This window comes from Chanodichthys erythropterus, chromosome 3 (assembly GCF_024489055.1).
Source record: "Chanodichthys erythropterus isolate Z2021 chromosome 3, ASM2448905v1, whole genome shotgun sequence".
In the NCBI taxonomy this organism is placed as follows: domain Eukaryota; kingdom Metazoa; phylum Chordata; class Actinopteri; order Cypriniformes; family Xenocyprididae; genus Chanodichthys; species Chanodichthys erythropterus.
This window is the reverse complement of record NC_090223.1, coordinates 46,414,433-46,428,150: the sequence shown is the minus strand read 5'-3', so window position 1 is coordinate 46,428,150 and position 13,718 is coordinate 46,414,433. Positions and strand designations below refer to the sequence as shown.

The window sequence follows — 13,718 nt, the reverse complement described above, 5'->3', positions numbered from 1 at the left end:
ATTTGAGTTCAATAGAGCATTATCTTACTCTTTTAGTTTCAAAGTCTGTGTGGTAAATTTCATTATCTAGCTGGAGTTGCAATTGTGGAATTAGTAATACAGTGAGTCACTGACCATTATCTCTGAAAATAAACACGGACAGGAAATGACATCACTGTGGTTAGGACATATGGTTTACCTTCACGAGGGTGGGTGCTGGTTTTGTGGGAGCAGCAGCAGTGACTAGCTGAGTGGCAGGCATTGCTCGACCATCTTCTACTGATGTTTTGCTCAGAAAGTCTGTGCACTGGGTTGTAGGTGGAGATAAAAAGAGATTAAAAGCCATATGGCCATGAGAAGGGACAGAGACATAAACCTAACCAGCATCACAGGGCTGATGTCTGGATAATAAGCAGTGAAAATGAGCTCTTCTGGAGAGCGGAATATTACTTTATATGCTTTAATTCTTTATCAGAACTTTTTATCAAAAGCCAATTGTAAATATTAGCACCGAACCAGTTATCAGTCAATAGGGTCTGCATGTGAAACTAAGGACTGCTAAGAGGCTGACCTGGAGTTTGGAGCCAATCGGAGGCGATACAGCGGATGGATCAGGCAGTCTGGCTTCTATAGGAGAAGATGCAGAGCCCTGAGACTCATGACTAGCCGGCTGCTCTGGAGACAAAGCTTCACTGCTGTCCTCATTGAAGTTATAAACATCCAGTTCACCAACTGCAGTGTCAAACAAAAGACAAAAAAAAACAAAAAGACAAACGTTAGGGCATTTGCTTTGTTCTGAAACATAGCGGCTTAATTTGTTAAAATATTGCATTTTCTTCTTGGTTCAGTTCGCTTTCACAAGGTAACATTTCAAAGCATACTAAAATGCATTTATTCAAGTCATGTGTGAGTAAAACGTCCTCTTATTGGTCACCTGTTTACGTTCCTCTGCGTCATCCATCAAGATGACAAATTTGCTCTGTGGGCTCATTGTGGCTTGATTCCTGCTCTGATTGATAAATATTATATATTTAATTACATTTAAAATTATTTTTATATAACTTAAAATGCAGTTAGAGCAGGAATCAAGGCTTCGTCGGGACAGCATTCTTGCAATGCACGGAGAAAAGCAATTACACAGATGAAGAGGTGCTCTTTGGTTTTCAACCACAAAAAACTCAGAATCAGACACTGCTGCTTTTTATATAACACATTTCCCATTATGAATTATGATACCGTTTGGTTCGTTGGGTCGGATTGCTTCCTCACCTCAACTGAACCACCCTAGAGTTAATTTTCAATCAGGCTGAGACCACCTTGATGTCAGAGCGATTGTGTTGATATATTTGCCTAAACGAACCGAACTAAAGGGAGAAAATGGACCAGTTTCTAAATCAAACACTCCAAACACGCTAGGTGTGAAAACACTCTTAGATAAAAGATGAAAGTTTGTGTTAGTCATGTAATTTGCCTTGCCAATTCCAGTAAATTTGATGATTAAGCATGTAAATACATTATTTCATTGTTTTTACCAATCTCAACCGGCAGGATGTTCTTCTCCACCAGTTCCATTGGTCCCGGCCTCTGTGCAATCTTCTCATTGAGGTCATCTGCCAGACGTGCCCTCTTTAGTTTCATCTGAGTGGCTTGCAAAGAAGGCTCTGCATGGGTTTCTGAAATACATAAAGAGCTTTAGAGCATACTAAAGTTACATCACAAATGAAGTATACAGGAAGTGAAACTTTAAGTGCTTTAAAAAGTAATTCTTAAGAGCTAAATCACCTTGTAAAATGTGCATACGAACAAGTTCAGCACGTTCAGGTCTGCTACGGATTTTGTGTTTCAGGAAATTTTCAGTCTGTATATGTAGAAAATGCAATAGAAATGAATTTAGTAAATTAATTACAAATTGGACAACACACATTTCAGAAGGTTATTGTTCTAATTGCTGGCAAAAATTATTAAATTATTAAAAAAAATATTAAAATTATGTCTTACCCTTGCCCTCTCCAAACTTTTGACCTGCTCATGAAAAACTGCAGGTGTCTTCAGCGCTGGGAAGGAAAATAATCTTCATTTAAAAACAAGACAAGTGACATGACATCATTTAATATCTTATTATATAATACCTATGGGAACTTGTTTCTGCCACGGAATTAAAAAACATTTTTATCTCACAATTCAGACTTTATAACTCATTTTTATCTCACAATTCATACTTTATAACTCACAATTGTGAGTTTATATCTCACAATTCAGAAAATTTTAGGTCAAGAATTGCAGAATATAAATTTGCAACTGCACAAAAAAAGGTCAGAAAACAAATTTCACAATTCTGAAAAAAAAAATCAGGGAAATAGTCAGAATTGTGAAATATAAACTTGCAATTGTGAGAAAAAGTAAATTGTCAGCTGACAAATTTATATCACAGTTCTGTTTCTCAAAATCGTGGCTTTCTCAGAATTGTGTGATATTAAGCAATTGCGGGGTGAAAAAGTCAGAATTGTGAGATTAAAAAGTCACAATCACTTTTTTTTAATTCCCTGTTTGAAACAAGCTTCTCTAAACCTCTTGTTTACGTGGTGCAAAACTCTTTTAAACATTCTGCTGTGCTCTAAAGAACTTCTGCTTAAAGCAAAGTTAATGCAGTTGTGCCCTAAAGGACAATCTAAGATTGCCTTAACTACTTAAGTTAAACTAGAAAGTCAGCATTTTGACCCACTTCAGAGAATGTGTGCTTTACAATTCATAAACAAAACTATTTTGTTAGATTTATACATAAAGCAAACGTTAATTTGCCAATGGGTAAAAAAATTCAAGATATATTCTCTGAAAACAATGTAATTTCACATGATTTTATTTTGGGTAAATCATGTTTTAAGACATGTTTATGTTTTAAACAATTCTAGAAGTCAAGACCAAAATATAATTTAAACTTAAATAAATATCATACAGCAGAGAAAACATTCTGCTGTGAGTATTTCTGTGGGTGTTGAACTGTCTGCATCCATGGTCAACAGGAAATGAGCGCTTTGACACAGTGGCTGTGCCTTGATTAGCAAAGACATCTTTTGCTCACCCTGATTAGTCGTATATATATTACTAACCAAACTTGGCGTCTGAAAAAGTCTGCTGCACTAACAACAACAACACTTTCAGTAAAGGTATAATCCTGACATTAATATGATTAAAGAATGCAAGAATTGGTCTTTGTGGGAGAATCCGAGACATTAACCATTGACTATAAAGCCCGGGAGGTAACCACAGATCTTGCTGAGCAAAAGTGCAGGCCCAGCCGCTGACTCACTCTTGTTACTCTTGGAGCTTGGACCATGACGTTAGGGGCCCTATACAGACAGCAAGCACTGAGAGAGCAGGACAGCTCCCGCTGTCCCAGACAGACATCAGTCACACCATTGTTATATCTCTCCTTCCTTATCAGTTTGTATCCTCAACAGACGCTTTCTTTTATTAGAACTGCTCTCCTTACCGACACGCATAACTTACTCCATCCTCCAGTGGCCAAAGGAGAAATCTACAAACAAGCTGTGGCTGGAGGTGAATGTGTTCCACTTTATGAAAGAATAAGTACAGTATGTGTGCAATGCTTAGGTAATAAAGTGTGTGGCTAATAAATGATGCTGGATTAAGAGTTATAATAACAAGAAATTAGAACATTTGTCTAAAGTTTAGTTTTGGTCTCAACAGTGTACTTCATGGAAGTCTAGGCTTAATTTGTCTAAACATTAATAGTTGACATTTAAGTGTTATTTTTCCATGAAGCATGCATACTCACGTGGCATGATGCCTTGGTCTGCGAGCTGCTCGCGCGTGCGCCTCTGCTGTAGTCTTAACTGTAGCACTGTAGAGGAAGCAGAAACAGAACTCAGTAAAGACTAAAAATATGACTTTAGTGAGCTTGTACTTCTAAAACTCTCTGAAATGGCACTAGATACAGTCCAAAACAGGTCTTGACCTAACAAGCATGACACACAATCAATAATTGTCAGATTCTTCATACAGTGCAAAGTTAAGAAACACATAAAAAAAAGAGAAAAATAAATGTTATATATATATATATACCCACTGATTCAAAGCAAAAGATTCGTTAAGCTTCATGAAGCAGTGTTTTGCAATCACCCATCACTAGATATTGTTGAATAAAGTTAAATATGTCTTTAGTAGCTTTCTGGGCATGTGAAAGTGTTAATTATCTTGCTTACAATGGAGGCCACACTGAGCCATTGGATTTCATCAAAAACATCTTAATTTGTGTTCTGAAGATGAACAAAGGTCTTACAGGTGTGGAACGACAGGAGGGTGAGTAATTAATGACAGAATTTTCATTTTTGTGTGAACTAACCCCTTAATTTCAAAGAATTGCATTATTTCAACATTATTTCAAGCAAATCATAATTTGATTAACGTTAAATCTTTCCACGTCATTGACGTAATTTTCAGTCATTTATGAGACGATGCTTCTCGGCTATTGACAATTTTCTGGCTTTCAGTGTTTTCACTGTTATACAGTAGGGGGTGCTATTATGCAACTTCTGAAAGATTTCTTTGGATCAAAACACAGGCGAAGAAGCAGCAGAAACAAGCAATAAAAGCATTGCTTATGCACATTGTAATTTTTTGAAAAAAACAAAAAAAAAACAACGATTTTCTCAGCTTTTTGCTAAAATGTTGCTTTGGTAAAAAAAAATAAAAATAAAGTGTTGATAAAAATAAAAATTTTCTTTTGATATATTGCATGTTCAGATAAAATATTCTGGAGGCCATGAAATATGTGTGATAATTAGCAGAAATGCAGACAGGGACTGGCAACAAAAAACACTGTTTTTTTTGGTGTCTTTTTTATTATATAATTATATCATGATTTATTACAAACAAATAAACCATGACATTTTGCCTTTCAACCCAAATGTTTTGGGGTTGAAGTTCATCCCAAGATTTGTACTTAATGAAATATAATAAAAGTTTCAAGTGGTACAACATCTCAACAGTATTGACCTCAAAAGCAAACATATAACAGAACGCTGTTTATAAGAGAGATCAACAACAGAACGGCGTCCAAAGCACAAAATAATAAACAGTGTAATGGTCCTATCAACTTCTCAAGGTGATGTCAGCTTAAGACTTGGCTTTGGATTTGCTGCCCATAAAAAGCGAGATGCAGGCGAGATATGCTTTGGATGAGGAAGCACTGACGCATTAACAACCAAGAACATCAAAAAGACAGGGAATGCCTGAGTGAAAGGGTGAAATGCGGGGCTTTATGCACAGCCTACTACACCCTGGCCAGTGCTGAATGCTATTTCACCATCCCACTAGACAGCTTGGTTTATACATTTTGAAAACACACAAGCGTGGGCATGTTGGTTCAAGAGAATAACACCACTCCTCTGCAAAACATTTGAAGAGAAGGGTGACAGTTGATAGTGACAAACGAGACGGCGGAAGGTGGAACAAGACCGGCAGACCCCCGCTTCCACCCATCGTCGGCACTAGGAGCAAAGGGAAAATTTGATTGGCTGCAGAATGAGGCCTAGCACACCCAGTTATGCTGAAGTCCCAGGAGAGCGACCACTCTGTCTGACTCACCCCTGCTAAAATAAACCCAGCCGTTGTGAGAACAAGGCCTGGGAAACTGAAGATTTTGGAAATGGCATGGGGGGTACATGGAACACATACATTCTTCATCAAACACTCTTAAAAATAAAGATTCCTAAAAGGGTTTTTTTTGCGGCAATGCCACAGAAGAACCATTTTTGTACCATTGAAAAACCTTTCAGTGAACAGTTCCAAAAAGTCTGAAGAACTTTTAAATGATCCAAAGAACCTTTTTGCAATATAAAATAACCATTTGTGTATTTATAAGTGGATTTTAAAGGTTCTTCATGGAACCATAGATGCCAAGAACCTTTATTATTGAGAATGAGCTGAACAAACAGTGGACATACTAAAGGAGGGGACCAAGTGCCCCTTCTAAACCCCCCTCAAAAGCTCAGAACACTCTGTCCCGAACCATGTTTTCCATCATTTATGTGTGCCAGGAACTCCTGTAGTGGATTTCAATATTAAAGTGGTTATCCTTTACAAATCAAGATCCATGCCACCACTAAGTGGCTTTTTCAAAACAATGTGGCGAATGAAGCTTGATGGAAGAGTAATACCATAATCATCTTCACATCAGTACGACGGTACATGACATGCCTGCAGTCATCCCACTGTTTGTTGAGCTGATGTCATTCCTCATGTTCTCTGCTGAACCCTGACTGACCTTTTTGTGGCTCCAGGCCTCTCTCTCAATCTGTACAATAAACAAAAGGCAACTTAGATCCCAGTAAATCTCACTTCTCTAAAACTCTCTCAAGATTCAATCTAAATTCAAATTCAAGCCTGAAGTTGCAGTCACATTTACCGTGGTTTGTCAAATTTTGGCAGACGGAATCATATAATTTCAACTGGAATCCACATGATCGGGAATTTTGCACAATGGTGAAAGATTTTCCCACACAGATTTTGTTCACGCAAATTTCCATATTAACCAACAAAAAAGCTGTTTGGTTTAAAAGCCCTCATGTACTTCAGTCAAGTGGGAAAAACAAAAAAAACAAAAAACAAAACTGGAGTAACGACATTTCAAACTAAATCGGGCCAAAGCAAAGTTTGTAGTTTGTTTTGAGAGTTCAAAACAGCTTGTCAAAGCGAACGTTCCAGAAAAGTTAGCTCCGGCTGGAAAACACCTTCAAACTACCAATGATCCTTGGCGAATATGTAATAGGTAGTTGTGGCTCTGAGGCTCAGCTTTCTCTGGTGTAGAAATCTGGTTAATTTCTTCTGTTCAGTCCGTCGAGGTCAGACATAAACACACTGGAGAGCCGCTTCATAGTAGAAAGTGAAGTTGTAATTCTAAATGAAAGCGACACTGACATTCTTTTTCATGTTTAATACTGTAAAATCACTTGCTTTAAAGCAATTTGTTGTATAACGTGCTACATAAATAAATGTGGCATGACTGGAGAGCTGAATTGTAGAGATGGTGCAAACATTTCCACATCGCTATGATCCGATGCTTTCTTAACTGCTGTTTTCTCACCAATGTAATTTTATTGAGTTCTTTTTACCCTTAAGGAAGGAACAACAACAAAAACAAAAAAAAGAACTCTGTTGTGAGTGTATCGTGGCTTAAAAGTGACTTCTGTGCGCGTTGTGCTTCATATATTTCCACACCACTGACAATAGACAATGGACCTTTTTTGCCTTCAAAATTTCGCTAACATGACCGCACCTTAACATAACCAGACGCTACAATCGTAAATTAAATGAATGAGCTGTGTTATGGCTAACGAGCCTGTTAATGTTGACTAAACTGTAGTTGTTTAAGAAACATTCTGACATTGACCTGGGCTGTGTTGACATTACTAGATTTCAGCAGCTCGATAGATGACTGTATCTTCATAGGTGCTTGCAGAGCTCTGGAGGACAGCAGAGACTGCATGTTGGCTCAGGTTTGAGATCTGATAAATGAATATACCATTTGGTTTACGGTTCATCGACGGGCACTATCCCAACAAACAATAACTCACTTGAAACTCTCACAACTGAAGCCATATATTAATAACAGTGAAGGCTGCAAAGATATCCTCATGCACATGAAAGCCTTATTGTTAAGAAACCTGTAAAGAGGTGTTACTCCCATAAGGAATTAAAAGCAGACACATTTCCTGAAGAGGCACGATAAGCCAGCTAAATGATTAACTGAATGGTGAGGTAATGTTTGGGAGTGAGTTTGAATGAAAACCAGGATGTTAATACAAAAATATAATACAACCGTCATCAGACAACCGAAAAAAACAACAAGCCTCATCATTACTCATTACCCCACAACAAAAACTCTGGTAACTATTCATTCTGTTGAGATCATTTGTACGATAACATTTGTATCCACTCCAGAACATGTGTTCCAGTAATAATTACCAGCTGCCGTGTGCTAAACTCTGGTTTCCCAGTGTCCTTCACTCATGTTTAACATCAAATTCCCCATTTTAATTCATGCTCACATTAATCCACACTGGAATAAAAAAAAATCTAAATATTTGCATTTACCCCTGCAGACATTCAAGGTCTCCACTTCAAGGCAGGCCATGGAGCTGAGAGACGGATCGGACAGTTTCCGTGTCTGGAGTCCCATGGATTGCTGTGGGAAATGAGGACCGAAGCAAAATGGCGAGATCTGGCAGAAAATTACCCAGTGTGGAGTTTAATTCCAGACTGTTGCGACAAGTTCCTTCACCGGCTCTGTCTCTAGGCTGCCTGTGTGAGTGTTTGTGGGTGTGTATTTCTCAGCGAGTGCGAGTGCTGTCTGCAGCGGTTCAGCTCCGGCTCCGTCAGTGACTGAGAGGAGAGGCGGGACTAAAGAGGTGTAGCCATTAACCCTCAACAGCACTGATCACTGGGTAAATACGAAAGTTCAAATGCAAACTTCACCTCAGACAATAAAGAGGAAATCAACACAAAAACGTTCATGCAAAACCTCAACTTCCTATACCTCTATTATATGTTACTTCAGTTTTAGCAATGATAAAATAAAACTTGTACCTTTTTTTCCCCCCTTGAAAATATGTTGTCATGGAACAAAAATGATAAAAACAACCAAGCAGCACTCCAGGGATATCTCTGTTTGTCTTAGTGTCATATTCAGGGTTTACAAATGAGAATCAACATTTGACTCTTTCTCATTCATATTTCAGCAATCTGTCATTCTATTGTGTCTCAAGGGGTTTCTCGCAAAACGCCATTACATTTCTTATCTACATCCAGTGATGTTTCTTTCATAGCCACTGAAGATTAATATTGCAGAGAAGGAAAGAAAATGTTTAAACAAAGCGTATCTGAATCGCCCAAAGTGATTAAACACAATGGAACAGGAACGTCCCGGGGAGGGCAATAGGGAACGTCGTCAAGGGCCCACTGAAGTCTATTCATTGGGTCCATTGGAGAGGGAACCCACTAGGGCTGTGCAAAACTACATATTTAGTTGCCTGAACGATTAATTGGTCTTAAAGAAGCCTTAAATAAGATCAGACTTTCGTTAGGAGGTCTATACATTGGATGCATTCTTCTTTTTTTTCTTTTAAAGAGCGAAATGGAGTGGAACAACACAGTGTCCTGGTATACATTTTTAAAAGTTGGATTATTTTTTAACTTGGCCCTCCATCTGAAAATCACAACCCTCAAGACACAATCTGGAGGAGTTGCTGTTATAGTCTACAGAGTTGACAGATTTCTTTGAATTGCGTAGTGTATGATGGGCACAGACTCTGATTTTCTGTCTAGATTAGTCTGTTGTTGGATGACATTGTGACACTAACTCTAAGGTCCACCTATAAATATTGTATATTGTAATGTGTATGCGTTTGTTTATTTGATTTATGAGGACACAAATCTGTATAATGACATGGCTATTACACTGGTATTACAACATAAACTGCTTTATGAGGACATTTCCTGAGTCCTCGTAATTGAAATGACTTTTAAAAAAAACATACTAAAAAATGATTTATTAAAAATATAAAAGTTTTCTGTGATGGGTTATGGGCTGGGGTTAGTGTAGGGGGATAGAATATACAGTTTGTACAGTATAAAAAACATTATGCCTATGGAATGTCCTCATATTATGAGAGATGCACCAACATTTGAATGTGTCTGAACTGTGAACAGTCCATTTTAAATGCCTCAATGCCAAGACTCATATGTTAACATGACTATAATGTGTAGGTGGTAAAATAACTTGTGGGCGTGTTGACATGAGGGTGTCAGTAGGGGAATTTGTGAACAGTGGTGACGTTTAGTTTTTTTAGAAGGGTGGGTTGAAAAGAGGAAGGATGGGTACAGTCTGTCCTCCAGCCTGAGCAGGAACAGATCACGTTGATTAAGTCCAGTATAACAAACTCTCTATGAGCTCATAATATCTTTAGGCATCAGTAAGCAGGAATCAATTATAAGAAAATACAAGAGTGTTCCTTTAAAAAGTATTTATTGCTGCAGTTCTTCTGATAAATGACATTCACTCAAACTCATTACTTAGTATCTCCAAGCTGATAAAAAGCAGAAATAATGCCTTGTATTAGGATTTATTGCGAGTCTCTTTTAAGTTTATCATTTTTTGCTGAATGTTATTAGGTGGTCTTTTGCACAATATGTTCTCATTAAGTTCACCTTGTACCAGTTCTGGTTGTAATCAACCACATGCACTGAGGGTGGATCGCCCCAATAATCAGAACTGTGGTCGATTTTTGGAGGGTTTTCAGTGACCCGCATGCATTCTCTCTTGAAGATTTGCTTACATCTTTGCCTTGTGCATATGTTTCTATCCTCTTGGCTGTAACCAAAAGTAAAAATTCTGAACACACAATACGATATTAAAGCGGAATTCAGTAAGATTTGTGAAGCTCCCCCTACAGGTTCCTTCAGTGAATCACACTGTCGTAAATACTCCAAGCGCAGCTCTGGGCTACAACGACTACAACGCTCACCAGCGCAGTAGTTTTGCAAATACAGTACACTCGATGGAGGTGGGTAATTTTCGAAATTGTCTTATAAAGTCATAATCTATACATTGTTTTTGAATTACCGTAAAGCATTTTGTCACTCTCGCGTGAACGTGAACATGAACATGAGGTGAGATTGTGTCGGGTCGGCGAAGCTCAACTTGCAAGTGCTGTTTTCTGGCGTAGACGTGCCAGAGAGGGTTAGTGCTCGCCTCAAACACACCACTACAAGTCAATTACCATCGTAAGGACTTAGAAAGCTATTTATAAAGGTAAAAAAAGTTACTTAGTTCTGCTTTAACTATATAATCAAATACAATAAAAGAAGTAAAAATTTGTAGTTTCATTCTGCTGTCTAACGATGGTCACAAACCATGAGATTAAACAATTATTTTACTCTATTGACAGCCACAGTTCAGATTTCTCAGTTTTACAGATCTAAAAGTACTCAGATTATGGCTAGAGAAAATAAATGCAATGGCAACTTAATAAAAACAAAATGGAGAACTAAATTTGCAATGGTGTTTGCATTTCGGCAAAATGTTGCAAAATATCTTGCAAGTAGCAAGAATTGTAGCATATAAGAATCAAAATGACTCCTGACATTTGTGATGGTCAGCAAATCAGGGTAATTCCAAGGTCATGTTGAAGTGTCTGTGTGAGTCACAGTTTCAACTATATTTCAGTGCAAAAAGTCCAAGGAAACTGCGGATTAACACAGAACATAATGAAGGAAGTCATCATGTAGTGGGATTAGAAATACACACATGCCTGGTGAGGTCTCTGTTTACTTCCCTTGTGCAATAAATTATCGAGCAGCCCCCGAAGACACACTGACATTCTCAAGGGCAAAGATGTCCATGGGGAGTGGGACATGAACTCTTTCTGTGGTCGGACAGGGTCAACGTGTAGTCAAGGTTCACTGCCTGCCTGCCCATTGGATCAGCCATAGTGCCTTCTTATTAGGGTTCACATACCAGTGAAACATTTCTAGCATGAAACTTTGGCCCAGGATTGTGAGAGCCAGATAGAAAGAAAAGAAGAAGTCAGAGTGACCAGCAATCAAAAAATTCAACATCAAATTAAAGGGATAATTGACTGAAAAATGAAAAATCTGTCATAATTTACTCAACCAAACCCATTTGACTTTCTTTCTTCCTTGAAGCACAAAAAGAGAGATTTTGAAAAATATCCTGGTTGCTGTGTTCTATGCAATAATAATTCAATTTGGTCCAATTTGGAAACTAATCATTTGGTTTTGTGAACTGATGAACTGATTCACTGAATCACTTAAAAGAATGATTCACTCCAAAGAATACTTAATTTATAATCCAGACATCACTATTTATCTCATGAAGGCACTAGGAGAGATGTTGTATGTAGCACTTTCATGGTGTTTTTTTTTTTTCTTTCATTTTTGGTCTTGGTCAGTTCTCATATACTTTCATTTAGGAATGCAAAATATATCGGCAACATATTAGTTATCTGATACAACATCTGATTTTAGTTTTTAGTGTTGTAATTTTAATTTATTAAGACAAAATTAGTGATACACTAATGCTGTTCAGGCTGTTATGTTCTCAGTTGATAAATAGTCATAGTGAAGTTCCTCAACATCAAGCCACTTCTTGATATTTCAGCTGAACAAATTTTACATACTGCTAGTCTAGCACACTGCTGACATGTTTATCCACATTGTGTGCACAAAATAGATGATTACACAGTCAAAATGGTCATTGGAGAAGGGCAATTTAAAGCCACTTTTTATGCGTACACGAGGATCAGCGTGCAGTGCGCGTGATGCAAATTTCGGAATCAGAAAAGTACGCACACTGCCTGATTTTTGTAACCTTGCATACTTTGTACACGCAGGTCGCACATGTGCATTTAATTTTTTTGCAGTAATTAGTTTATCAACAAGGTGGCAACCGTGCCCTGCGGGCGTCGATTCACAAGGTAGTCAAAGAAAAACTGCATAAACAGAACCGACGGGAACGCATGCAAGCTACAGTGACAATGGAGGCCTACATAGATGAGAGATTGTGCGAAGAGGTTAGAAAGTACCCTCATTTGTACAACTCTATACAAATACAAATATATTAACATGGGTTGTAACGAGAGGCGAGAGCTTGCTCAAAACTGCGCATCTGCCTGTGTATGCGTACGAGTCAAGTGAAGCATACTTTGCAAGGCTGTGTGTTCGACTACGCAAAACTACGTATATCCACGGCTTTACAAAACTATTTTGGTCAATATTTTTGAAAATTTTCAGTTGCCGAAATTTTGGTGCATCACTATACAAAATAGTATAGAATTTTAACTATCTATCAGTCATGACATGAAAATAATTGTTAGCTTCTCATTTTTGTCCAGAATTATGATATATATTATAAAATTGACATGAAAAAAAAATATTAGTGGCCAAGATATTCTACAAAAATAAATAAATAAAATAATTAAAGGTGCCCTAGATTCAAAAATGTAATTTATCTTGGCATAGTTGAATAACAAGAGTTCAGTACATGGAAATGACATACAGTGAGTCTCAAACTCCATTGTTTCCTCCTTCTTGTGTAAATGTCATTTATTTAAAAGACCTCCGAAGAACAGGCGAATCTCAACATAACACCGACTGTTACGTTACAGTCGGGATCCTTAATATGTACGACCCCAATATTTGCATATGCCAGCCTATGTTCCCAACATTATGAAAGCCATTAGACAAGGGCAGCCAGTAACGTCTGGATGTGCACAGCTGAATCATCAGACTAGGTAAGCAAGCAAGAACAACAGTGAAAAATGTCAGATGGAACAATAATAACTGACATGATCCATGATATCATGATATTTTTAATGATATTTGTGAATTGTCTTTCTAAATGTTTCGTTAGCATGTTGCTAATGTACTGTTAAATGTGGTTAAAGTTACCATCGTTTCTTACTGTATTCACGGAGACAAGAGCCGTCGCTATTTTCATTTTTAAACACTTGCAGTCTGTATAATTCATAAACACAACTTCATTCTTTATAAATCTCTCCAACAGTGTAGCATTAGCCGTTAGCCTCAAATTCATTCAGAATCAATGTAAACATCAAAATAAACACTGTATTTACGCGATTAGACATGCTACATGACGAACACTTTGTAAAGATCTATTTTGAGGGTTATATTAGCTGTTT

General features: G+C 37.6%; 1 protein-coding gene across 6 annotated transcripts in view; it reads right to left on the bottom strand.

Annotated features, from left to right (window-relative positions):
- Window positions 1-13,718, bottom strand: part of mrtfbb (myocardin related transcription factor Bb) — a 54,098-nt gene that overhangs the window by 13,597 nt on the left and 26,783 nt on the right. For 4 of the 6 annotated variants that reach the window (XM_067382514.1, XM_067382513.1, XM_067382512.1 and 1 more), the window contains 6 exons: window positions 3,776-3,841; window positions 1,978-2,033; window positions 1,762-1,837; window positions 1,512-1,652; window positions 551-711; window positions 179-286 (listed from right to left, as the gene is read on the bottom strand). In XM_067382514.1, coding sequence (XP_067238615.1) covers window positions 179-286; window positions 551-711; window positions 1,512-1,652; window positions 1,762-1,837; window positions 1,978-2,033; window positions 3,776-3,841 — 608 coding nt within the window. Of the gene's footprint in view, window positions 1-178; window positions 287-550; window positions 712-1,511; window positions 1,653-1,761; window positions 1,838-1,977; window positions 2,034-3,775; window positions 3,842-8,094; window positions 8,359-13,718 lie in introns of those variants that run through there. The other 2 variants (XM_067382515.1, XM_067382517.1) reach the window with 2 other exon arrangements.